The 27,866-nt window shown below is 44.8% G+C and overlaps 1 protein-coding gene across 1 annotated transcript in view; it reads left to right on the top strand.

Moving 5' to 3' along the window:
* Positions 1 to 27,866, top strand: part of MRPS28 (mitochondrial ribosomal protein S28) — a 434,209-nt gene that overhangs the window by 85,357 nt on the left and 320,986 nt on the right. Inside the window, exon 2 of the mRNA XM_078687114.1 lies at positions 18,625 to 18,806. Within this exon, the coding sequence (XP_078543240.1) occupies positions 18,625 to 18,806 (182 nt within the window). The remainder of the gene's footprint in view (positions 1 to 18,624; positions 18,807 to 27,866) is intronic.

A 27,866-nucleotide genomic window follows, 5' to 3' on the forward strand; every position in this document is an offset into this window, starting at 1 on the left:
TTTATAGTTTAGGATACCTTCACTACAATAAAAAACACACACACGTAAGCTCAGATTCATAGGGTGTTAGACCGCATTGGCACTCACACCTGACCAATGTAAGGATGAGCTCTATGATAAAGCATGCCATCTTTGGATGGGCGATGGTTTTTGTTCTCTCAGAAAGTAATATTTCTTGTGTATCTGAACAGATAGTTTTTTCCATCTTTTCATTTTTCACCCGAGCATTCTTGTGGTTTGGCTTACTCTTAGTTTTAACTCTGGTTTTGTTGTGTTTGTTGGTTTATATCTGAATGCTTACAGTGTATACATATATTTGCATCTTATATGTGTAGTATCTATCTCTTCTTGGCCTGTAATGTAGGCAGATACCATTTATATGAGGGAAATGAAAGTGGTATGGGGTCACTTTTCGCAGCGTCACTCGATGTGACTTTATTACACATGCTAAGTAACTCCTCTACTACTTTTTTAAAGGACTTGTACCCTGTTGACAAAGCATAAATGGCTATAAAAAATCTGGGGTTGCTTGTGTACCTGTCTGAAGGGTACGTGCCCTGGTAATTTGGGCTGGAATGATTGGAGCAGGACCAACAATGTTTGCATGTGGCTGACCACTGTCTATAGAGACAGTGTGGGCAAAACAGAATGAACTGGAATGCAGCCCTGAGTAACTGTCAGTGGCTGAGAATGATCCAAGCATTCTAGCCATCACTTTTTTTGCATCCCTCTCATGTGGCTGAGAGCCACACGTGTTGGATAATATTTAGGAAACGCATCTATGCTCACTTTTAAACAGAATAACATGTTCTTTATGGTTCTGCGGATGTTGTGTTTACCCACATGTAACTCTGGTTGTAAGGCACGCAAACTATATATTTCTAATGAAAATAATAAAACTGGAGGCATCATAATGCCTTTTATGTCTGCGGCACAGCTTACATGTGTGCCATGACTGGCATTAGGTGTGGATGTTAAGGGTTAGCTGCATACATAGAGAAGAGAGCAAGAAAAGATACTCTCAGAGTGCTGAAAGCAAAAGATTAATGTAGTCCTTTGATGTGGAGCTGCAGAAGGATGCAATTCATCCAATCAACAGGATGGCAAATAAGCTATGCTCCAGAGGAGGAACAAATAGAAGAAGCAACGCTATAGTGTAAGTTGCAAGCAAATGAAATTGGCAAGATAGCCATCCAATGGTAGGCTGATAATAGGCCCATTGTAATTACTAGTATTGTCTAAAACACGTCTTTGACAACAGACAGCCAAAAGCTCTCTGTAGGTGAGGCCTAAAAGAACCCCAAAATGTGTTTGGATTGTTCCAAAGGTCCGTCCATAGGGTACATAATGAACTGCAAATGCAGCATGTTCCAAATTCTGACAGTTCACTTTGTTTCAGTCGGTGATTTTTCTTCACCCAGTGTACTTGTGATGACCAGTTTAGCTGTTGTAACTGGTGTCAAAGAGCCCCATATTATATTCATGTTGACCTTTCTCTTTCTTCACAACTTCCCAATCAAGCTACGAAAATGATCCCCTGGTGGCACGATACCTGAAATCTCTAACACAGTTTCAACCAGAAAGATACTAACTTTGGGCTACCTCTCCGTATATGAAGAGGATCACGTTATTTCCTCCAGTACTGGTTAGAACCTGTTGCACACACCATCTTCATGCAGTAGCGGGTTTAATACTTCTAGAAAGTAGTGTAAGGTTCATCTCTCTGTATATATGTCCAAAAGAAAGATTCTGCTATGAGGGTGTTACATTCTTTCTCGGCGGTTCCCTATTGCATGTCAGTTTGTTGCACATTGCAACACACTAGGGCCTGTTGGACGGACTTTAGAAGTAGCTGCTGGGTTCACAAACTGCTGCTTAAGAATTAATGTGACCCAAACTATCAGACTACAAATTATATCTCTAGTTTCATTTGTCAGATCTGTGTTCATCTGCAGCCTAATTTCTGAAGAACTGCCACACTTCAAAATATTGCTTGCTTTCAGCCTCCAGTATTTAAATATGTTTACATACATCAAAGGGTTTGACCTGTCATTTCTCGAACATCTTCACATCCTCCATTCCAACCTGTGCTTGGAGAAAGTCTGAATTCCTGTGAATGGTTAGAAAGGATGGTACTTGGTCAGTGCTGCAGAGCCCACTGGTTTGTCCTGTGACTTTAGGATGAATTGCTAACTGAGTTTATGTTTTTTAGACTCTTACAACATTGGTCACGGTAGTTAACCCACATCTGCCTTGTTAACAAACATCCAGTGTTTCTTAGAGGAAAGAGATGGCCAATATGTAAATACCTGTTACTGGGTATCATGGAATTTTGTCTTCAGAATAGTGCACAGAAATCCACATTTACATGCATAAGGAGTGCATTGCTCTTTGGAGCTTTATTCATTTTTCTTCCCATATATAGGAATTATGTTGCTGCTGCCGACATATAAAATCTTTTTTGGGTTCCACCCTAGTAGCACTTGAAAGAGTTACAGTACTCTTTGGAGGATCAGCAACTCTACAACTACTGTTCTACATAATCTGGAATTGTAGTGTTATTTTCATCTTTCCAGCTATTACTGTGTCCTTGATCAATTTGGGATAATTAGCTCTGTACATCAGTTATACGTCTCTTGTAATCATTACTTATAGATATTTTGCACCCATTTAGTCCACAGAGAGTCCACTAAATGTGTTAACTGTCTTTCTTTGGATTAAAGGGTAAGGTCCAGAAGTATCAATCTTAAAACTAGAAACATTGGAAAAACGTATGAATCCACTGATGGTGGCCAAGAGCGAAATCTTGAAGTCACTCGAATAGCTTGATTTTGTCATCAAACATGTTGGCTTGGGCTCCACTCTACGCTGATAATGCTTTTTATATGCTCTTTGACGTTAGTATCAAGTTAAAAGATCTCCACCACCAATGAAAATAAAAGCAAAACACTCTTGCTTTGCCCCACTTCTCAGAGTATCTACCTGGTGAGTTTACAGTTCAAAAAGACTCAAGCTAATGGTGATACTTAGCTTGTAATGATCCACCTTAACCCAGATCCATTTTAATCAATACCTTTTCAAGGAAAAGATCATTATATGTAATGGGACAGTCTTCCTGTTCTTGCAGGCTTTTCGTTTAGAAACCAAACCAACCTGATCTAGAACCACTACGTTTGGTAGAATTGTCTCTATATGCACAGTCGTGATTTAAGTGAAAATATTAGCTTCCACGCTGATTAACTTGATTATTCTATAGAGTGAAAAAAGTTTAATATTTTTGCCCATCTTGGGGATAATAGTGATTATGACTTCAGGCAATCTCCATAATCTTGTTTGTAGAGGAGAACTTTGAGGCTCTCATGCCTCAGGGCCTTATTTAGCTATGTGGCTCTAATTGCCTTTGATATTTCTTCTGTTCAGATGTGTGAGAAGTTGGCCTGGTATATGATGTCCACAGTTCTGTGGGCACCTTGTATCAGTCCAAACAATCCCTTATGGTGGTGGTTGTAAGTCAACCTTATAGACAAGCTATCCTAGGCGTAGAATGGACTAAGCAGCCTTAAAGGCTTAACTCAAGAGGACATGTGAAGCCAGCTGTTTTACCATATGCAATCCTGTAATATCAAATGAAAGGACACCACACAAGTTATATATTATAAAAATATATGTATTTATTCTCAGAATAATCCCCACTACTCTTTATGAGCAATGAAGCACAAGCGTTTAAACAAAAGCACAATATAACATATACAAGTTGCACGTTTTGGATGAGGCCGGTGGCCACTCAAACCATATATCAAAAAAAGTGGTATAACAATCACTAATCGATCGGGGGTAAGGCCTAGGGCCTTGGGAATCGCTTGGACTACACTGGACTAACAGTAGTTAGGACGGGAGTAGCCCGCGGGATTCGGGTGCAGTGCCTAAAGCACAAGCTTGCACCAATGTAAAGTCAATGGTGCGTAAAAGTTATCGAGTTACAGTTTTAAGAGTCTTCCGACTGGACTAGAAGGACAAAACTTTAGACTTAGACACTAGAGGTGTAAACCACTACAGGAGCACCGGCGTTCAAGAGTTACCTCACCCACAGGAAGCGGGTGCACAGGTGCAAAGATGTGTCGGGTTTCGTCACGAAGATCTAGGGTGCCTGGAGATGAAGATGCTGCAGGCGTCCAGAAGAGAAGTGTCCGGTGCGATCCAAGGGTGGATCGCAGTTGTAGAGTACCTGAAAGCAGAGGGGACAGAGTCTGGGTCACTAGCCAGTGACCAGGAAGGAACCTGGAAGGAACCAGGCAATGTCGGGCGCAATCAGGTCGATGTCGTGAAGCTTGTCTCCGCTGCCACGTGGACTCTGGGGCACCGAGGATGTCCAGAAGTGGATCACGAGCTGTCCCACGAAGGCTCTCGCTGTCGGCGGTGTTGGCTTCCGGATCGGAGTCAACAAGCCTTGGCAAAGGCAACCCACGCAGGATTCAAAGATCGCTTAAAACTCGGACCAGCAAGGTCAGAGCGAGTGCTCCTTTTCAGGGGAGCGAGGGCCAGTCTGGAGCAACCAGACCAGCTGTGTAAATTCAAAGGTTCGTCGGTTCTGGGGCCACTAGCCAACGGGCAAGCGACCGGACCAACGCGTCGAGCAGAAAAATGCAGAAGGGCCCCACGCAGCACTCGTCGAGTGTAGAGGGGTGAGCTTCGGTGCAAAAGCTGCTCGGGCTGGAGCTTCTCAAACTCCAATGCACAGCTTCGAGGGAGCCTCGGTTGCTGCACGGTCAGCGCTTCGTGGTTTATCCAAGATGGCCGCTCCCACGCTTCAGGTCGCCTCCACGGGTCTCAGCTCTGCATAGACTGTGGATCAGGCTGTTGGAAGGCAGGAAAGCTGGCTCTTGTCGATCTCTGTCGCTCGAGTTCCGGCGGGAACTGCAACAAAGCAAACGTCGAGGTGCTGGATGGTGCCTGTATGCAGAGGGTGGTCACTCCTTGACCACAAGGGAGATTCTTCAGTCTTCTACGTCGAGTAGGATGTCGAAGGGTCCAGAGTTTCGTTTCATAAGTTTCAGTCAGGATAATCTGATGTGCATCTGCACAGCTCCTACTTTTAGGTCAAATCAAGGGGCTGGATTACCTGCTAGGTCCGTCCTATGGGTGGGACCTGGGAAGGGGGTGGTTACACCCCTTTCCCTTTGTCCAGCTTCGTGCCAAGACTGGGGCAGGAGTGCCCCAGAATCGGTTTGACTGGAATCTGCCCATGGACACCTTGTGCGCCCCAGGCAGTGTCTAGTTTCTTTCAACCCTCCCTGCTACAATCCACTATCTCCTGTCTGGGGTGGTGTGACACCTCCCTGTGACAGGAAACCCTTTGTCCAGGCGTCCTCTGCCAAGTTTCGGTCAGCAGCAGGAGGCCAGACATGTGTCTGTGGCAGCAGCATCCATTTTGTGATGCTGGGGCTCTGGTTAGGATTAACCGCGTTTTCAGTAAAGTAACATGTCTTCTCCCTCTAGAAGGGTGGAATGCTACCCCCGTCGCCAGAACTGGCGAGGGGGTAGTATTCCAAAGTGTATGACACCAAACACAACATGTTTTGATAAAGCCAAACCAAAGTTAGGAATAACCGCGAGGATTATAATGCGAGTCTATGGTATGGCAGTATCACTGGAACAGTAGTAAGGAAATGGTTCCGAACACTGCAGACAGGCTCAGCTCATGCTAGAGCACCATCTCACATAAAACCAAGCACTCTGCCTCCAGGATTGTAAAGGCCTGCCATAGGAGTGACTGATAGGTATATATGTGTCCAGATATAGGTTTAGACATAGGTATACTATATCTAAGCAAGAGGTGAGTACACCACCTTGCCCCAGCTGTGTGAACAGCCAGTTGTGTTGATTTAAGTACCAGCCAGGGGTGGCAAAAGATATGCTGCAGCCCCTGGTAGGCCTTGGATGCACCTATGCCCTTGGCACCTATTGTGCACTGGATAGGGGCTGACAAGGTGTCCAGTACCAAATTGGTTATGTACCTATAGTACATGTCTGTGAATTTAGAGAGAGAACGGCAGGCTGGGGGTCTGATTAGCAGCCCCACAGCCATATTAAGTCGAAAACCAGTGAAGCAAAAAGCAAAAATTGGGGTGACCATAGGATAGCAGACCCTACTCTCCTACACGATGCCATCACCTCACTGTTACCTCTATCCCCTCACTTTAGTTAATCAGTATAGGTTTGTGCTAGTAGATAGCATCCCTTTGTTAGCTGATTGATTTCCCTGTACTCAAGATTTGAATTTATTCTTTGCCTTTTTGTACCAATTCCCAAAGTGCTTTGAAACTGGCATATGCCATTTAATAATGAGGCCTCCCTTTCTTGAGAGAATTTGAGGAATTTCGTTGTATCCTACTAATTATATTGATCAGCACACACAGTAGGTTTAGCAGTGTGTAGAATTATGCCGGAAAGTTAGCTCCCGATTGTATTTGCTTAGCCCTGAGCTTGGAGATCAAGATTCTGGTCCATCTAATTACTTTTCTCCCAAAAGACCAGCTTCATGCTCAGCAGAGCTCATTTGCTCAGTCTTATATTTAGAAGATTTTGTTTTAACTTCCATCAGTCACCATAGATCTGAGTTGAACCAGACTCCTTATGCTGGTTACTTTTAGTGTAACCTTCATCATTATGCATATTCTCTTCCGTTCAGATTCTGTGCCCAGAAACTCACCCTTAGCCACTGGTAATAATGTACCCCTCCGTCCTATTTGTGCCACTTTCTCAATCCTTTTATTTTTAATATATGATTTGGCTCTATAACAGAGATTGAAACCTTCCATAGAATATTATTATTGCACCACCAAGCAAGCAAGGATGTGCTCACATCTAGTTCAATTGAAGTAATGGTTTGAGATAGTAGTCTTCTCTGTAGCAAAATTCCTCCGCACTGAAACTCAGGTGGCTTTTGTAAGAAATGTGATCTATGTAAGTGTAAGTTTTGTGCACGTGAAACTAAAATGTATGTTGTCCAAGTCATGGGTGACAAACTCTCCAAGCATCTACCAATCCTAAATCTTCAACTTTTTCCCTAATCCCCTTGGCAACAAGACTCTCTGCTTGAACACTTTTTCTTGCTTCCAGAAAATGCTTCCTCCTACAGAAATGATACCCTCTCTAACATATGAGAGGTGTCTCTATCATCCTTTTAGCTCCTATGTATTTGAATACAGCATGCTCCTGTGTCTTGTCATAGGCAAAATAGAAATCTGCTCTCAAACATATTGTCACACCCTCAGTTTTAGTATCTTCGGGGGTTCTTTTCTTAGGAGACTGCTTAACCGGATAGAACACTTAGATGCTTCTCAACAGATTGTACTTTCCCTGTAACAGGTTGCTTCATTCTCTTGTGTTCTGGTGGTGAATTGCATTGCTCTAAACACCTCCACTTTGTTCCAGCTGTTTCAGTAGACGGTGTGAACCTGTGTATCACCACGGGTCAACCAGCCAGTTACCTGTTGGACCTTGCAGACCTCTGAGGTTTGATGTACGTCTGAGCACTCTTGGAGCACAAACAATGGCAGGTATCACCATCAACTCTCTTCCAATGTACCCATAGCTTTTTTTAAACTCCTTTGTCTGATAACCTCTCTCAAGACCAGCTTATTTTATCTCCTGACATTCTGTGAAGCCCCTCTTGCACTTATAGCTTCCTTGTGTGCCTACTTTTGAAATGTGCTCAAAAGTCCCCACATACAGCATGGTGTATCTTTCCCATTTTCATCTAGCACTTAGAGGTGTTTTCCCTCCTCACGCTCCCATTTTCTCTGTTTCGACCTAGCTGTTCTAGCTACAACTCCAAGATGCCAGATGATTATGAAATTCCCTCTAAACTCACTTTCTACAGATATGTCCACCAGTGCACATCCCCGTTTGTTATTATTCTCCAATTCAGTAGTAATTCAGTCACTTAGTAGAACGATTTCTTTCAATTTCCTCAGATATTTCAAGTAGTACACAGTCCATCAGTATTTCAAAATCTTGTTTATTGATTAGTATTCTTGCCACATCGTCACAGCCGACGCGCGTTTCGCCCTCCACGGGCTTTTTCAAGGCAAAAGCAAAGTAGAATGGTGAGTGGCGTAATCTTGTACAAATCAATAAAAGGTATAAAAGATCCGTCTCCTATTACTCCTTAGAGCCTTTCAATATTCAAGGTAATAGTTATCCCTTAGAGTACTGGCACTTCTAATTCCATTCCTCATTTTATAGTCCATGCATATGTATATAATTCAAGGAGCCATGATAAGTTCCATCGCCATTGTAGAGCCGAGTCGCGTCTCGACAAGGCGTCTCCCTTCCGCGTTCGTCTGGCAGAGAGTCTACTCACTTTCTACACCAGCCACCACTTATAAGCTCCCCTCGGTCTATTTCTCTCTCTCGCGAACCCCTTTTAACTTCTCTTCCTATGGCTCACTCTCAAAAAGTCTAAGTTCAACTTATTAGTAGAAGTCAAAGTCCTAACGGGCCATGCCACAATTGTATTTCTGAGTTGCCCTTTCTCCCATTCTCCAGAGGTACAGAAATACTGCTTCACGTAAAAGGTTAGGAAGAACCCTTCTTTAATCCACACGGCTCACACTATTTCAAACCCTCATGGGTCACAGGTCGTTGTTAGCTTTTGATGAGTTCAGGCTCACTTTCCACTGCACTTTGCCTCTTTTGCTATACCCCCACTCTGGGGTCTCTTTCAACTTATACGTTAACTCATTTGTTTTTCCTCTGTGCTCGGACCTCTCACAGTTAATTCAATTTAAATACTGTGACAAAGAATCTACTTCCAGGCACACCCCTTCTCATGCCATTTTCCACCTTGACCACGATAGAAGTGGGTTGCCACCTTCAAACTGCACCATCCCTCTAGTTCAATTTTCAGGTTTGCTCCCCTGATCAGCTTTTGCATTCACCTCAGTTTTGGAGGGCACTCTGAGCAAAGATCGGCATGTAGTTACTTCCTGACTCCTCTAGAGCTTGCATTCCAGTCTCTGTCTTCAGCCAGTCGGTACTGCCCTGCTGCCTTACGCCCAATTTGTCACTGTTTCCCTGTGAGTTTGAGTTATGGACTTTTCACAGTTATAGGAAGGGGCAACGGGAGAGAGCGCATTGTGCAAGGACTTGGACAGTGGACCAAGCTCAATGCCTTGTGCCTGAAAACCCACATATTTAACCGTTTTTAGGTCGAGCAGACAGAGTCTGCTCGAGACCTATTGCTGCCCGTATCTGGGAATGTAGACACGAGAGGGGCACGTGCGCAGATTTCACCTCGTGGGCGTGCACGGCCCCGTGCCCCTCTCGTGCCTCATATTCCCATGCGCAAACACACTCACACAGCCATACTCACGCATGCGCGCACATACACAGCCACACGCATACACAGGCACACACACACTGCATACACACACACCCCCCCCCTTAAACAGACCCATGCGCACACAGACAGACACACGCACAGACACACTCGAACACACACAGACACACGCGCGTACACCTCCCCTCCCCCTCCACTTACCGGGCTCTTTCTGCGTGTCCCTCGGCAGCCAGCATTCAGCGTGCAGGGTTCCAGGACGTTCTCCCGGCAGTCCCTTCCTGTTTGTTTGCAGGCCCCGCCCACATCCCAACGAAGGCTGCCTGACTTCTGCTAGTTATTAGGTAGAAAGCACTGTAAGCTGGCACTAGTGAGTGCGCCTCCTTTCAAAGGCAAAACTCTACTTTAGAAATAACACTTGCAGCGGCCCCAACTCCCACTAATAAAAAGGGCGAGGTGGGATCACGTGCGCCTGTTTTTATTTCCCCGGATTCACACGTGGTCGGTTTCTGTTATTTCGGCTACTACGCACGGTCTGTGGATAAACAGTATGCGATGGCACATGTGAATATATTTTTTTAATCCTTTCTAGAGGTGTTGGTTGTTGCATTTTATAGCGCCTTGATACACCCGGGAAGGTTTACATGAGGCGCACGTCATATTATTCCAGTAGACTCCTCGTGAATTGCGGGACGTTCACCCCCTGCGTCCTCCTGAAGGTGTGAGTTTATTTGTTGACCAGGTGTTTTATGTTAAAGGCGAACGATTTGTAGGGTCCAGTATCTACCTGGGAGAGTGCGTTTGTTTTGTCGACTTGTTTTTTTTATTTAAACATTTGGTGCCCTTCGTCATCATTTTCCAACATTTGTTTGCCAACTCCTTAAAGAACTGTGCGTTTTCATGCAGTTCTCAGCTGTTTCCTAGTAGCTATCCTGGTGTTAATTAGATTGCACATACAAAGGGAAGTAGCTAGAAAATAGACCCCACTTGAACTATGCCTCTAATTACACAGAGCACGTGAAGCAACCAAACCTAAGCCTCATTGAGAGACTTCCCTTCACACTTTCACCACATCAATCAATTTAGCCATCTGCCCTTTCACCTTTCCATCTAGTCATCCATTAATCTGGCCACCTTATCACCTTTCCATCCACCAATCCAACCTTCCATCCTTTCATATATATATATATATATATATATATATATATATATATATGTGTTTTCCCGTTGTTCTCTTGTAATTTAAAAAAAATTGTAATGTATGTTTCCTTCCCTGTACATGCCAGCGCACCTCCCACGCCTCTCTGTCATGGCATCCCCTAACAGTGTTATTTATAAGCTTTTTGTCTGCAGAGCTGCAGACAGAAAACGCCCATAAACAACTAGCTAATGTTTTAGTGGTACCCAAATCTCCTGCCACGGGGCAGAGGGCCAGTCCTCGACATTTTAGCTGCTTAACTGGGGGGTTCGCTGCTCCTCAGGCACATACACATATTCGTTCTAATACATCAAGTTAGTTCTGTGGTGCCTTTGCTGTAATTAGGTGTACTGTGCTGCTCTTTCAAGATAAACAAGCATTTGCAATGCAATAGGTCTCACATTTGCAAGAGTTTAACCTATTAGCATTTGGCATTGTAATTGACAATGCCGTTTATTTACGTTTTAAAAACCAACACATAAATAAAAGGCATTGCCATTTACAATGCCAATGGCTCAAACTCTAACAACTGCGAGACCTATTGCATTGCAAATGCTTGTTATACGTGGCTTGACAATGCAGCTGTTGCAGACCTTATGTGGACAACCTAAAAAAGAGATTTCAGTGGTGCTACAGAGAGGGGCTTTGGTTTCTACCACATATTGGTGAACATCAGAAGTTGTTTTGATTAGGCAGAAATTGTGCACTTCCCTCCATGAGCTGTAAGCATGTATCAAGTTGTGTGATCCAGAGCTCTTTATCAAGCCATACTGCCTTACAGTACAATAGGAGCTTGACCTTTATGTCAAACACATACCATTACAGTGCTGTGTGTCTCCTAGCTATTTAGATAATTATGGTGTTTGTTTTTCCATGGCAGCAGCACAGATGGGAGGAGGGCAGTTAGGAAGTGTGTGTTGTTGTAGTGCAGTCCTAGCCACTGCCCCCTTCCTTCTTATCATCAATGTCTGAGATACCTTCACATGCTACACCTTGAGAGAATGGATTTCTTTTTTCTTTCTAATTTCTAGTTTTAAGATGTATGGGCTGGAGATACTTGTGTAAGCTCCTCTACACCCATAAGTTAATTAAATAATTCATTTTAATTTCTTATTTAATTTCTAAAAATGACATCATTCATATATTTAATTTACTTCACATTTGATATTTTATATATTAAGTTATATTAATTTACTTAATTAATTAATATAGTGTAATTTTAAGTAACGCCTCCCTAAACCCTAAAAACTCCTTACTACCCCTTAACATAAAGCATCTCTGTACCCTAAAGACCCGTACTAATCCTTAACACTACTCTACCCTGAATCTTGAAAGCCCCTTACTGCTCATTAATGCTACAAATTCCTGAATCCTAGAAATCCGAAGTGGGTGAGCATCTGAAGCAAGTAAATGGGAATCTTGGGCGCTCTGTGTTCCCTATGTGAACAAACTGTGAAAACGTTTTGCTCACATAGTATTTAAGATTCTGAATGAAATTCTCAGAATGCAAATACATAATTTGAATACTGATCCTTTAACTATGCAGTAGGTCTGCCTTACTTAAAATGACGCTCTTTATATTGTTACATGACATGGCCAGCCATTGGGCGCCCAAGGGTGATTGAGTGCAGGTCCTGTTCCCAGGCTACTAGAGCATGGGGCAGTGGCTAAGCCCATTTCATCCATTGATTAACTTCACTATGAATGACAGTATTCTGCTCTTTCACAAAGAGCACACCCTCTCTCAGCGGAACGACTACTATGAAAATACATGTTTTTTTAGTGCAAAAAATAAAATGTTGTTTTTAGCCAATATTTTCATTACTTTATATTGGCAAGGGTTCTTCAGCTCCCTCAACAATACAATTTTACAAAATAAGCATTGACAACTAAACAGTCTGTGGTTCTGGGCAAATCACTTAATCTCCCCGTGCCCAACAACAATGAATATGTCCATCTGTAACTAAACTGGTGCTCATGTAAAGCACTCTGATACCTGATATCTTCGGGTCTAGTTCGCGCTATATAAAACTATAAAAATAAATAAATAAAAAATAACGGGCAAAGGTTGTCAGTCAACGCATGACCTACTGGCTTTGCCAATGCCGGTTTGCCTCTTGTGTCTTTTTCACTCTTTTTAAAAGCTGCATAGCGGCATTTTACTTATTACAGTTTCTAGACACTATTACCTACACATTTTCTAAATCCTGTTTTTCTGCTCATCTCTCATCCTTCCTGATGGATGTGCAGAGCAGAGAGCACGAGATGAGTGTTCTAATGAGGCTTTTGTGATGGGTTAAGAAGTCTGATGGCAGCCTGCGTGCAAGTTCATGGTTTCAAAAATGAAGTCAGTTCTCCTCGCACATGATAGTTTGTCATTTTATACCCACTGGCAGATGAAGCATAATTCCATGAAGGCACGCGCATGGAAGAATGGCCTATGCATCACTGATATGCCCTCTTGGGGCCGCTACATTGCATTTCAAAGAATCTCATGTCATTTCTCATCTGTGTATGTTCCTCCGTTTAGGAAATGCACCTGTGTTCATGGAAGATAGAAATAGTTTTTAGTCAACCAATTAAACTATTGCAATTATGTATTACAATTGTTTATGCTGGTGATTCTAAACGGAGTGCTAGTGGCAGGTTATATTCCTAATAACATTACAAGATCACAGAACAGAATACTTTTCGGATACTTAATGTTAGTCCTTCCCATGAGGAGGCTAAATCAACCTCCGATAGCATCAGCGTTCTTTTGTTTTTACCGCCAACGAAGAACAACTAAAGATGCTCCTCAGTATTCTATGTATAATGTATGTAGTGCTTCGCACCCGGGACGAGGCTGTAAAATATGCCAATTCGTATCGGAGTCTTGCACCCTTTTTGAAGTGCATGGGGTGTTGGTTAGTTTGGCCTGTATGGAAGGTGTTGGGTGAGGTGCATGACAGTAGCGGCCGGTGGTGGGAGTGCTGCAGGGCGGTGCAGTGGGACGGGGAGGAGCAGGGTGCGGGGTAGTAAACTATGGCATACGGCCGAACAGAGGTAAGTAAACAAATAAATAAATAAAACGAATTTCGTTGCGCACGCTGCATTGCCAAATGCGACGCAGCGCGGACAACGAAATTCGTTTTATTTATTTATTTTATTTATATATTTATATATTATTATTTATTTGGTTACTCACCTCCATTGGGCCGTATTCCATAGTTTAGTACCCCCCACCCTGCTCCACCCCCGCACCGCCCCGCCCCGCCCCTCCCACAACCGGCCGCTACTGTGCATGAGGGATGAGGTGTGTTCTAAATGTGCCGCGGCTATCTGTAACTGCACGTAACAAGTAGGTGTTGTGGACTAGTGGGAGAACATACTCCGTCCCATGTGCAGATAACTTTTATTTCTTAGAAATAATGTTTCTAGGAAGAGCAGATGTATGTACAGATATATTTATATAGTGTAAAAGGCAATGGAGCGTCGTACATGGTCAAAGGCAAGTTTAAAGTCGGCGAGTGGTAGGATAGGCAGCTGAAATGCGGAAGGTTAATGCACTGTGATGTAGTGTTCTTTAAAGAGTGAGTCTTCAACTCTTTCCTAAATTGGAGCAGCATTGGAGTTACCTGATGGATACGGGGATGTTCCACATCCCGGGTGCATAGATGGAAAAGGCAGGGTTTTAAAGGCTCTCTGAATGCCAATGTAGTTCTAGATTATTCTTAACCCTTCAAGTATCTTGAACTGTGAAGAATTTTCCACCATTGGCCTATTTTAATGAAAGGAAAGGGCCAGGATAGAGCCATGTGGTCTAGTTTGATGGTATGTATGGAGTTGATGTTGAAAAAAGACTGGGGAAGTGCCATAGGTGGCTCGATGTGTGATTCTGTCGCGGTTAGCAGCGGAGAGGTAACCCAAGAAGATAACACACAAGCCACTAACCTGAGGTATCTAGCCAGCGGGGACCACAGCGTGATGAGAGACTTCCCAGTTCCCAATAGCACCCACTCTCCCCGTGCAAGACACACACGCAAGGGACAGGTTGCACCCCGGGAAAAAGGAAGGGAATAACATATGATTGATGTTGTTGTGAAGACACCCCTCTAGGTCTGGTCAATAGGCAAGGAGTACTTCGAGGCACAACGTAACTATAAAACACAAGGAAAAGTGATTAGAACGGATTTTGAGAGCACCCCATATGTCTGTAAGAGGGTATAAAGGGGAACACTCACAGAATGCCCACGCTGAGATAGCCCTACAATCTCTGCAGTTTCTTCCGTGGGTAAACTCCAAAGCGTTCTGAAGCTGTTCAGCCACAGCCCAAAAGTAAAAGGAAGGCAGGAGAAGGAGACTTCTCAATTAACCCAGTTAGTTGCCGTCACTACTGGAGAGCACAGAACGAGTAACAAAGAAATGAAAATGCGATACACGCCAAAATAGTTTCATAGGGTAAGAGTCATGAGGCAAGAGACAGTTTAATTAGCACGGCCGTGCTAAAGTACGATGTCCTACCTCCTCCAAGCGGGAAGGAAAGCATCCGCTACAGCCAGCTATCGCCGTCCTCCAAGCGGGAAGGAAAGCGTCCACTACAGCCAGCTCTCGATGTCCTCCAAGCGGGAAGGAAAGCGTCCGCTACAGCCAGCTCTCGATGTCTTCTAAGCGGGAAATAATCTCTACGAGCTTCGTCAAGAATCCAGGAAAGATTGACAAGCACCCGGCAACGTCAGGGAGGTGCTCTTATTGCTGCCCCGGAGGCGAGTTCCGGTTTGCCAGGACCCAGGGCATTCTGGGAGCTGTAGTGCAGTAGCGGTTTCTACCCCATCTCGCCCTGTACCTGCAATTGCTGGATGTAAGCGCTACAGATACCCTTTGTTTTAAATGTGGTACATCTAGACACCTATACCCATTTCAATGTTTGAAGGGCTACTGAGATGCTAGTCCACTTTTTCTGGGTATAAACTAGAGATTTTTTATTTTATCGATTGTTTAAATCCTTTCTTACATGTCTCAGTCCTCTTTGTTTTGTCGAACCTCACCTGTGTGTCCTCTTCCTTCGCCCCTCGTGCTTGTTACTGAAGTTGGTTTTACGCTCATATCTGGGGTTAATGTAGAAATGAAATCCTCTGCTCTCCACTAAGGAGTATCCTAATCATGCATGGTGAGGATGACGTTTCGCTTCCTTTCTTTCTGATATTCATTTTTGACATGCTGAAGCAACGCCACTGACATCTGGAACACCATAAGCACCCTTAACCTGGACCTGATGTTCATCACAGAGACCTGGCTCCCCCTGCATCAGCTTCCGACATCACGAGCGCAACCCCTCAAGGCTACAAGATGATTCACCGAGACCGCGTCAACAAGTACGGAGGAGGCATCATCATCATCATCCACACAGTCATCATCAATGCACCACCTCTGAAGACGACACATCACCCATCATGGAACAGTTTCCAAATCCGAACTGATGCCAAAACAACCAACAGAGTAACCCTCACCTACAGACCCCCGGGGCTCCGCCCCAGTATCTGCAGCGCCATCTCCGACTTCATCTCTCCCCGGCCTTCAACTCCAAACCCTACATCTTCCTGGGAGACCTCAACTTCCACCTCGACAACCCCAACGACACCAACTCCGCCAACCTCTTGGACAATACGAGCAACATCAGACTCGAGCAACTGGTCACCAGCCCCTCATACAATGCAGGACACATCCTGGATTCAATCTTCACAGACAGCGACAGAATCGAATTCTCCCACACGACTGAGTTAACCTGGACCGACCACAGCTTCGTACACATCACCATTACAAGCTCACTGGAACCCTTCTCTGCACCCTCCATTCTTCCACACTGCAAGTGGGGAAAAAACACAGAGACCCAATGGACCACTGCTTTCAACACCAACAGACCCAACCCGGCTGAAAACCTTGAGCTAGCTGTCCTCAACTTCTCCGACTGGATCCTCAACTGCACTGATGCGGTTGCCCTCATAAGGAAATCTAGTACCAGCAGATCCAGCAAGCACGTCAGCTGGTTCACACCAGAATTCCAACCATTAAAGAGAGAATGCAAGCGACTAGAGAGACAATGGTACACCAGCAAAAGCTCCACAGACAGCACCACCTTCGAAGCGGCCCTCAGCAAATGTCACCATCGCCTGAGGGAGACACAGAAGGACTCTCTGGTCAATGCATTGAGACAAGCACCAACCGCACAATGGACCTCTTCAGCATGGTCAGAGAGTTCTCCTGCCCCTCATCCTCCAAGTACACAATCCAACCCTCTCAGGACCTCTGCGACACTCAAGCAGACTACTTCCATGACAAAATATTGGACATCTGATCCAATTTCTTCCCTCAACCGAACAACCTCAAACAACTCCTAACACCTGCCGACGCGGACCTGTTCACCAACTGGAATCCGATAACAACACAGGACACAGCAGCAATTATGAACACATTACACTCTGAAGCACCCACCGACCCCTTTCTCCACCAGGCCTTCAACATGGGACAGAAGGAAATCATCAGTGCCCTCACTCCCATCCTCAGTGCTTCCATCACCACAGCCACTTTTCCCTACTCATGAAAGCATGCAGAGGTCAAACCGCTCCTGAAGAAACCATCAGCGGACCCTAGCGAATACAAGAATTACTGCCCTATTTCTCTGCTACCATACCAAAGTTCTGGAAAAAGCCATCAACCGACAGCTCTCTGAAGACCTGTAAGAACACAACCAAGCTCAACACCTCCCAATCCGGTTTCTGCGCCAACCACAGCACAGAGACCGCCCTGACATGAGATCCCTCCTCGACCAAGGAGAGAAGGCAGCCCTGATCCTCTTTGCCCTCTCAGCGACATTCAGCACCATTTCCCATCATGCCCTCATCACCAGACTCCACGACATCAGCATTGGGGGCAACGCACTCAAGTGGATCAACTCTTTCCTCACAGGACGCACCCAGAGAATCTCCCTACCACCTTTTACTTCCAAACCCAAGAACATCAGCGGCGTCACCCCTCAGCCCCACCCTCTTCAACACCTAAATGACGCTGCTACCCGACATCGTTTCCACCCACGGACTCAACATCATGTCCTAAGTCAACGATACTCAACTCATTCTTTTCCTCACCTATGACCAAGCAACCACCAGATCCAATTTCAGTACCACCATGACCAGCATCGCCGTTTGGATGAGGTCAAACTGCCTGAAGTTGAACACAGACAAGATGAAAGGCTCCTCTTCGGAAACAACACCTCCACCATGGGATGACACCTAGTGGCTCACCACCCTTGCGCCAACTCCTACCCTGACAGACCACGCCTGCAAACCTCAGCATCATCATTGATAGCCAACTCACCCACAAGTGACAAATAAACGCATAGTCCTCCTCCTGACTTATCCTAGACCTTCCCAAATTGACCATCTCCACCCCTCAACTCAGAAGCCTCCACTGGCTCCCCATGTAGAAGAGATGCCAGTTCAAAGTAATGACCCTCACATACAAAGCCCTTCACAAAATCGGAGCCAACCACATCAACCACCGCCTCACTTTCCACCAACTTGCCAGAGAATTCCACTCAACCATCCTCGTCCTTGCACACGTCCCATGCATTTATCGAAGCCGCTGCGGAAGTCGTTCCTTCTCCTTCCTTGCCGCCAAGTACAGGAAGGACCTCTCCCTCATCCTGCGAACTGTGCCCACCCTCTCCGACTTCAGGAAATGACTCAAGACCTGGATACCCCCTGGGGTGATAAGCCGCGCTCTACATGTACTTTATTTATTGAAGCAACAAAATAGGATGGCTGGTATTGGGATAGAGGAATCCGCAGAGAAGGATAGTTTTATCCCGGCTTTCAGTGTTTCACATTTTTAGCAGGCCTACATATCGGTTAGGTGTTACCGGGGTTTTGGCCCTGCACCTGGGTTTAAGTTTTTGGAATTGTTGTAGGGTGGGTCAGCAGTGTAGATTGCTGTGCATGCAGTTTATTAAACAGGGGATTGCTATACATGTAGACTTCGGTGTATGAAATGCATTTGACATTGTTCAATCTTGTGTAGTGAATAATGTGTGCTTCTGGATTTCTTATAGGAGGCCTCAAAGAATACAGAATCATTTGCAACTTTGCTGCGGTCTTCTCCTTTAATCCAGATGGGACCTGCCAAAGATAAAATCGCTATTGGCAAGATATTCAATGTTCTCGATGATGACCTCTACATCGACTTTGGAGAGAAATTTCACTGTGTGTGCAAAAGACCAGAGGTGGATGGCGAGTAAGTTCTATATTGATGCAAACTGTTTCCAATGGCAACTGTACCTTTGTTTAAAATGCAAATGGTTACTGCTGAAGCATGTTATAAAATGCATAATGCCAAAGATTAACCGGTTCAAAGTAGTCCCTGGTTTTGTGTATAAGAGAGCCGATGCAGAAGGAGATGAAGAATTTGCCCAGCATGGCATAATTTGGTCATGCCAGCTAGCTGGGATCAGAGCTGAGTTAACTGCCAGTTTAGCTACTTGACCCCATCATATATATTTTGTGTTTGTTCTAAGAGATTGTATCAATTTCATTCAGTTTTGCTCTCTCCTTTTACAAACATATGTGAATTTACTTCAAATGTGTGGGCTATCAAGGCACTACTACTTAAAATAATGTATAAACAAATGGCTTTTTGTGCATCCATTTTCTTGTACTCATGTCTCTTCACTTCCATTTTCTTGTGTAGCCCGCCTACGTCTGGCCTCCTGTGCAGCAGTATGTGCTAGTCAATGTCTTGTGCTTAGTACATTTGGGTTATTGGGGGGGCAAATTCCCTCATTTTAGTCAATACACTATTCCATTGTTTTTCATTTTTAACCCTTACTGTTCACCTATAAGAAGTTGGTTTGCATACCCCACTATGTCAAAGCCACGGAAAAAGAAATGTATTCTCAGTTCGCATCCCTTTGCTTTTGAATAATCTTCCTGTCTCTCTCTGATCAGTGGCAAATATATATTTATTTTTATTTATTTATTGAATTCTACGTGTAAAAAGTCACAGAACATCAGTATGCATATCTCTGAATATGTTACATCATATAGGTATGACAAGAGCGTGCATATTTCACTCAGTCCAGCGATTCGGATAATTGTCCATTGTGCTTCACCATTTCCAATTTGACAGTTGGGGATATACACAAGTTACCCCTGTGCCCATTCCACCTGCCCCATTTTGTATCCTATTTCTTGGGGCATCCTCGAGATTTATAGACTTCTTTCTCAGCAATCATGCCTTGACAAATTGTTAACCTTTTACAAATGACTGACCTTGGTTTATCTGCAGATTTACATTTAGCTCTAGCACCAAGAAACCAGTAATGGTTATCATGCACTCTAAAAGCAGTGTGGCATAGATGTAAGAGGAAATTGCTCTGATCATGTGAGAGTAGCATCTCTAGGAAATTGCGTTTATAACAATTCACAGCAGCTAACTGGTGACCCCAAATTACTATGGTTATGTTATCCTTAGGTTTGTTAGGCCTTGACCAGACCTCAGAAGAAGGTTAATTAGATTACAGTCAATCTAATGTTTAACTGATTAGTGGTATTTTGGTAGAATTTGTACTTAAAGTGTATAAGCACCTACCCAACACTAAACGACACCATCTTCTCCCTCTGCTCATGGAAAATCCAAGAACCATAAGAAGAAAGGGACTAGCCCACTGAGGCGTTTAGTTTCTTGACTGAACATCAGCTTAGTCACATATTGTAGGAAAGTGCCCTTTTTTTGCATGGTTACCCCCCACTTTTTGCCTGACATCTAATGCAACCTGACTTGATGTGCCCTGGGTCCCTACCAATCAGGTTCCAAGGGCCTGTGTTCTTTCCCAAAACTGTACCCCTATTGGTACATCTCTGGCCACTGGCAAGTCCCTTGTAAAATGTACCATGTGTTCCAAGGGCACTGTAATCAGAGAAGGCTTCTAAGGGCTGAACCACCTATTGTGCCACCCTAGGAGGGCCTTGTACCTTAACACCCGCACCCTAACATTGCAGGCTGTTTGTTTTGGAGCAGAGAAAAGTGAAGGGTCGATATGGCACACATCCCTCTGTGCCATGCCTGCAACCCACTGCCTTAGGCCTAGGTAAGCCACCCCTCTAGCAGGGTACACTAGCCTTCAGGTGAGGGTGCAGTGGCATGTACCTTGTACCCCTACAGTGTCTAAGTCCATTCTTAGACATTGTAAGTCTAGTAATGCCATAAAGAGTATATGTCTGGAGATGGTCATTACGAACTCCACAGCTCCATAATGGCTTTACCAAAACTTGAGAAGTTTGGTAGCAAACGTCTCAGCACATTAAACCCACACTGATACCAGTGTGGGATTTAATGAAAAATGTACTCAGAGGCCATATTAGAGATGCCCCTGAAACAATATACGACCAGACCTGGTGTGGTACCTGAATGGCTGCCTGCCATTTTCCAAAACAAGACAGGTTTCTGGACCCCGGGGTAGAAAGCTTCCGCTCTCTGGGTCCAGAAAAAAAGCCCATCCTGGGCAGAGGTGTCATGCCTCCTCCCCCAGGATGGGCTTAGCCCATGAAGGGGAAGCTTCAAAGGTCTGCTGCCATTGGAAGCTGTCCCTGCCTTTTGCTGCCTTCAGCAGTTGGCTCCCACCGGTTCTGCCCCCCCACTTTGGGCTGGAGAATTGGCAGGAAAACCAAGCTGGGAAGGGAGTGTGCCCACCTTTGTCAACCCCGCCCCTCAGGTGGGGGAGGCGAGGTGAAGCACACATCGTAGTCCCCTCCATCTCGAAGGTGGGAAGACCCAGCCAATTAGGGAGAGGCTCATGCCCCCTCCCACTTGAGGGTGGCACAATAGGGGGTGAACCCACCCCAAGGAAGGGACCCATTGGTCCCAACCCACACACCCCTTTAATTCCCCTAAATCTAGTATTGAGGGGTTCCCTGAGCCTTGCCTCCTCAATTTCGAGAAAGAGAGAAGGACCGAAGAGCCACGCTGACCCCGGAAGAAGAGGACACCTACTGCTTTGGCCCCAGCCCTACTATCCTCTCACGCCTTTAACCTGCCTACAGCGATAACCCCGGTGAGTCCAGCAGCCAGCATCCCCCAGAGCCCAGAGTACCTGCCCTGCACTCATCTAACAGATTCTGTCTCCTGTGAGCACTGGATTTGCACATGCCAAGACTCAGCCACAAAATCCGGATCTAGGTGGCTCCACGAATCTGCTTCACTCTGCACCTGACGACCACAGCCCGAGTTCAGGTGGCTCAACACCACCAGGAGGTCTCCCCAGCAACCCTGACCTGGGATCTGGTTATCCTTGACCTCCCTCAAGCTTCAAGACGACACCTGCAGCCTAAACCTGAAGGGTCCCCCCGACTGCGACCAGAGCTGGTAAGAAGACCTGACGCCAAAGAAAACCCTTGCACCAACGTCTCACAGCCTTGGGTGGCCCAACTGATGGTGTCCAGGCATCCCCAGGAAACCAACTTACCTCTCCAGCGGTGGTCGCAATTAGGAAGTCTCCCTACCCGAGCCTTCAGCATCTTTACTGAGCCGTAGGACTCCATTAGAATCCACGGGATTCCAAACGTCATCTTGGCACACTGCACCCAGCCGTGCCTGTCCCACTGGTGGTTCAGCTCCTGTGCTGATTGTTGAACCCTGCAGTGCTGACCTTAGCCGCAGGAGCTCCCACAGCAAAGTGGCCTACTCTCAAACAGTCCCTAACCGAAGGCCCCCTTAGCCCAGTTGGCAAACATTGGGACCCTGCGCTCTGCACCAAGCCACCCCAGTGCCGCTGGTGGTGCAACTTGAATGCCTACCTAGACCTTGTGGAACATTGGTCCTAACACCCAAAACTCCCACTTGTGAGTCGAGGACTTACCGATGAAACTGATAACCATTTTTCTCCCATAGGGACCAATGTTATATGTTTTTGCCCTAAAAATGTTTGTGCTGAACTGATGTTTGTACAGAGAAAAAGTAATTACACTGCAAATACTTAAAAGTCTTACTTACTGTGTATGGTGAGATCCCCGGTGTGGGATCTAAGCATACCACCCAGAGTAGTCGATGTAATCTAAAAATAATCTAAAAAAGTAAATATTGTGTCATTTAAACTGCTTTTTGAACCAATACCAACCTGTAACGATTGCAGCTGCAACCACAAATACATTTCCTTGTAAAGTCTTGCATTTGATAGCATATTTTACTTACCTGTGCCAAGTCCTGCTTGGTTAGAAAAATAAATCATAAGTATACCTTTTTATGCTTACCTAATTGGTCTGGATTCAGTCTCTGAGTGTGGGCCATCATTCTTGATTGAGTGATTACAATAAATGCTCAACACCCCCTCTGGATAAGCCTAACTACTTGCCCACAATACCACAAAGAGAGCTGTTAGTACTTACCTAATTTAGCCACTGCTAATCCTCTGGGGCCTCCCTGAACTCTATGCACACTACACCTTACTTTGGTATAGTATATTCAGAGCCAGCTTCCTGCACATATTCTCTACAAAAAAATATGAAGTCTCATTCTTCCTTACTTCAGCACAGGTGTAAAAGAGAAAGGGCACCACAGCCAGTCAGCGTTGCCAAGTACTTATTTCCCGATCCAAGCCACATTATCTAGTTCCAGAGCTGAAACTTACTTTTCTGGTTCTGGCCTCCTTAGTTTAAGCTCTTTTCAATGTATTAGTTAGATTCTGCTGGGTGCATAAGAACAGTTTTTAAGATGCTGCACCACACTTGCACGTTTCCAAATCACGCCCTGTTTGTGTAAATGGAAGCACATTACCCTGTTTGTTTTCTTGCCTCCAGTGCTTTAGGTGGTATGAAAAGAAGTTAAAGGAGGGGGCTTGGTGGGCCTTCTAAAAGCAGTGTGACCTAAGAAGAGTATCAAGGAAACCTCCAAAAGTGACTTGTCCTCTGTAACTAAGAACACAGCCTGATACTTGTGAAATATAATCCTGTGCTTGACACTTTCAAAAGTAGAGTCTTACTGTACTGGATACTCCACTACAAGATGGCAGTCATACATGTGCATGCATGTACGGTGGCCATCTTGTAGTTGAGTTTCTTTTTATTCTGTTGAAACGCCATTACAAGGTGATCACCATACAGGAGCACGCTTGCAGTTAAACAAAAAAAATCAATTATAAAAGGATGGCAGAATATGTGCGTGTAGGCCCAGAAGCCATTCTGGGATTGGCTGTGTATCTCTATGTCCTCCAAATCTTATACATCTCCCTATCCTGCCATCGCATGTGATAACTTTGCATTATTCTGTGTCTAAGTGCAGGTGCCCTTAGGGAATTCTGGGAATTCTCAAACAAGGAGATTTAAGCTCTATTGATTTGACTTTTTTCGTCATGCAACCTGTCAACAGAAAACACAGCCACTGTCCATTAATACTAATGGCAGATATACTTGCCCAAAAACCAAACTGCATCTTTGGCAGCAGGTTAGCACGTCGTATTAACAGTGTATAATTTAAAACGTTTATGAATAAACCTGCATAGGTCCTTAATGGACGTAAATGTTATTTTCAAAGAGCCTCCGCTTCTTTTCACATTTGCATGTCCGCTTTCAAGCACTATTTGAGGCACCTCGGTCTTGTTGCATACATGTTCACTATTTCATATTTTAAAATGACTTCCAAAGTATTGAAATGTGGTGTTCCCATTTTGGAGAATATGATGAAAAATAAAAACATGAAAACTGAAGGCTTTTCATTTGTTTACAATGCATATAACAAAGTTGAAAAGCCATGTGACGAACAAAATCATGAGACTGGTCGATGCGGCAACCCTATCTCCATTGTTGCCGACTTTAGAACATAAAAATGTGGCATTAGGAGGAAATTATAAAGAATATCATTGCATGGGTTGCAACAATATGCCATATTTTATGGGATAGGTACAGTGCTGCTGTACAAGCTACTCACAATTTCAAAAGAGTGAATAATGTAGGTTTCAACTGCCACTCTATAAAGCCTTCATTTTATTACATGAAGCAAAATACACTTTATGGTTAACCATTATTCCGTTTTCTCTGACTGACCTCCAAACAAAACTGAATATACTGCACAAAAACATGTCAAGAAAGAACAGTGATTTATTACATATTATGTATTAAAGACTATTAATACATTAGATGTATAGTGTTGTTATAACTAAATAAAATGTGAAATTAAGGTGATAGCATAGATGTCAGAGCTGGATCGCATCACAAAGGGAGACTTTGCAGCAGAATTCGAGGACATTGCATTTGGCTGTATGTTTACAATGGACTGAGAACTATGAGAGAAAGAAACAGTTTAAAATATGCTCATTTATGCCCAAAAAAAATGACTTGCCCTCTTAATGTGGGATACAGTGAGTGGGAATAAAGTGAGACTGCAAATAGACAAATGTACATATTACACAAAAAGTGTATTGCTGTGTGAGAAAAAAGCACCTGTATTTTCACAGCTATTCCTTATACAGGTTGTTAAATCCTTCTGAAACGGTTTCCACCGTCTTCCCCAATATGTCCCTAGAAGGTAAAAGGTGTTGCTGTCCCCTCCATTTACTTGAATATTTATCCACTCCTCATTTCAAGCGAGCTAGCCAGTTATGACAATAACAAAGGCTATAGCTCCCTAAGGTGGCAGGTGCACACACCGCTCAGAGCCCGCCCACTGTCGTCACTTCCTCTGCTTCCAGCAGCCGCTGTCCTCATGTAGAAGGTGGAGGGGAGCACCGGGTTCTAGTGTGGAAAAGGACTCCGGGTACACCGACTATATTGCATTATACGATGACCTCAGTACATGGTCACCATGCATGCACGCTTATGGGCATCAGTGGAGGCCCCAAAAAAATGATGGTGAAGTCAACAGGTTGGCGCCCAGTAGCAAAAGTGAGTCCTGTTGGCTTTGCCAGTGCTTTTTTTTTTTTTGCTAGGGCTAAGTCACTTAGAGCACCTCTTGCTACTCTCTGAGCATTTGGCTGGCTTGCTCGGAAAAATGTAGTCCCACTGATAACATTGTAAGAATGTTCGTTCAAACCTGGCAACACAGAGCAGAAACAAATCTTTCTGGTTCTCTACTACTTGGTGAAAGCCCTTCTGCAGCCCCAGCTCATGAGAACGCTTCAGCCTTTCCAAGTACTCTCACCGCAGCTCGGAAAGGAAAGCCCATTGTCCATTCAAAAGAAAGCTAAATTAAGGGCGTTTGCATGCGGTCCCCTTTCACAATGCTGCCGTACAAAAGCATGCCACATAGTTCCTGCCCCGAACAATGCCGACGGAGCCACGGAGTCTGTCATAAAAGAAGTCGAGCGTTTCCCCTTTGAAACGACGCACCGAGTGGCCCGGCGCTCGCAGACTTCATCCTTTCCTCCAACAAATAATCGGAGGCGCTGACATTATTTATAGCAGCGTATATTTTCTAAATTATAGCATTTTATCCTCGCCGGACGCAGTGTGCCATTTGCCTGGCTGCTTTATAATTGGGACTCTTTCGCCACCCACAGCATCCCATTCTCCGGCGGCTGCTCGCGGCCTCAAATTGAGGTGTTCTTTTCTGTGGTGCAATAACACATGAGGTTTCCAGGGCTCCTGGGACCATTCTGTAAATATGCCCTTGACTAGCTCCCACTCGAGCTGTAAAGAGGCCATTCTGTCGAGGCTGTCCTTAACCTTTCTGGTAGCAGTTTCGTCTCCTTTATTATACCTATTTGATGGCAATTTTCACATGCTGTTCTAACTTAACCATGGGCGGTTGACGTATGTCCTGCCAGCAACTGCAGCCTGGGGAATTGAACTACTACAATATGGCCGTCACGGGTGTGCTAGTTAGTGACACGTGCACAGGGATGTGCTATCTGCGTTTTTACCCCTTTTGATTTTTTACCACGTGTGCCACATAAACTTTTTTTTTATTCTATGGCGATGCCATAATTTAAAAGGACTGTTTGTTTTCCACTGTGTTTAAAACTAAACTTTCAGAGACTTTTTCCGCAGGTATTATTAATTCCAAAAAGAAGAAAAAGGTTGCCACTTCTGCGTGTCAGCATCTTATAACGCTCATGCTTAACAAAGCAGTACTATGCATGCCTAGATTATGCAGCACGGCACTGACATGTTTTATATGCCAACTGAGAGGGGCCTAAGAACCATTACTGCTCCTTGTTTCAGTTCATTCTGACTGTTCAGGCTTCGGAGGCGGCTACCAATGTTATTCTGCCTATGGTATGGCTTGCCAGCGCAGCTGTCGCCAGACAATTACTTGAGCATCACAATAGAGGGGCTCACATGTTGGGAGCCAGGAGTACATGTTTTGATTGGGCAGAAGTTGTGTTCTTCCACAAAAAAAAACAAGCATTGGAAATGCAATAGGTCTCGGATTTATTTGAGATAGAGCAAATGGCATTGTAAATGGCAATGTCTTTTCGTCACGTGTTATGGAGTGTATGCTTGTGGTGTGTAGTGGAATTATGTGGTTGGATTGAAATTGTAGCAATGGTGGCATGCTGCGCTTTAGATGACTATGTTTAAAAGTAAAGTGCGCAATATTGCGATTGCTACAATAGTTAATTGTAGACACGTTAATAATTGATGTGTGTACTGATGGCTGGTGGTGTGTGTGCCTGTAGAAATTGTGCACTGATGGCTGGTGGTGTGTGTGCCTGGTGGAAGTGTACCCTGCCGGCTGGTGGTGTGTGTGTGGCTTGTGGAAGTGTGCACTGACGGCTGGTGGTGTATGCCTTGTGAAAGCGTGCACCCTGCATACTCACACACTGCTCATCCTGCACACACACACTGCTAGCCCTGGACACCCACATACTGATCACCCTGCATACTCACATACTGCTCACCCTGCATACTCACATACTGCTCACCCTGCATACTCACATACTGCTCACCCTGCATACTCACACACTGCGCACTCTGCACACTCACACATAGACATACAGATCACCCTGCACACTCACACACTGCTGGCCCTGGACACCCACATACTGATCACCCTGCATACTCACATACTGCTCACCCTGCATACTCACATACTGCTCACCCTGCATACTCACATACTGCTCACCCTGCATACTCACACACTGCGCACTCTGCACACTCACACATAGACATACAGATCACCCTGCACACTCACACACTGCTGGCCCTGGACACCCACATACTGATCACCCTCCATACTCACACACTGCTCACTCTGCACACTCACTCTGCTCACCCTGCATACTCACACTCTGCTCACCCTGCACACTCGCACTCAGCTCATCCTGCACACTCACACACTGCTCATCCTGCACACTCACACACTGCT

This window comes from Lissotriton helveticus, chromosome 4_1 (assembly GCF_964261635.1).
Source record: "Lissotriton helveticus chromosome 4_1, aLisHel1.1, whole genome shotgun sequence".
Taxonomy (NCBI): Eukaryota; Metazoa; Chordata; class Amphibia; order Caudata; family Salamandridae; genus Lissotriton; species Lissotriton helveticus.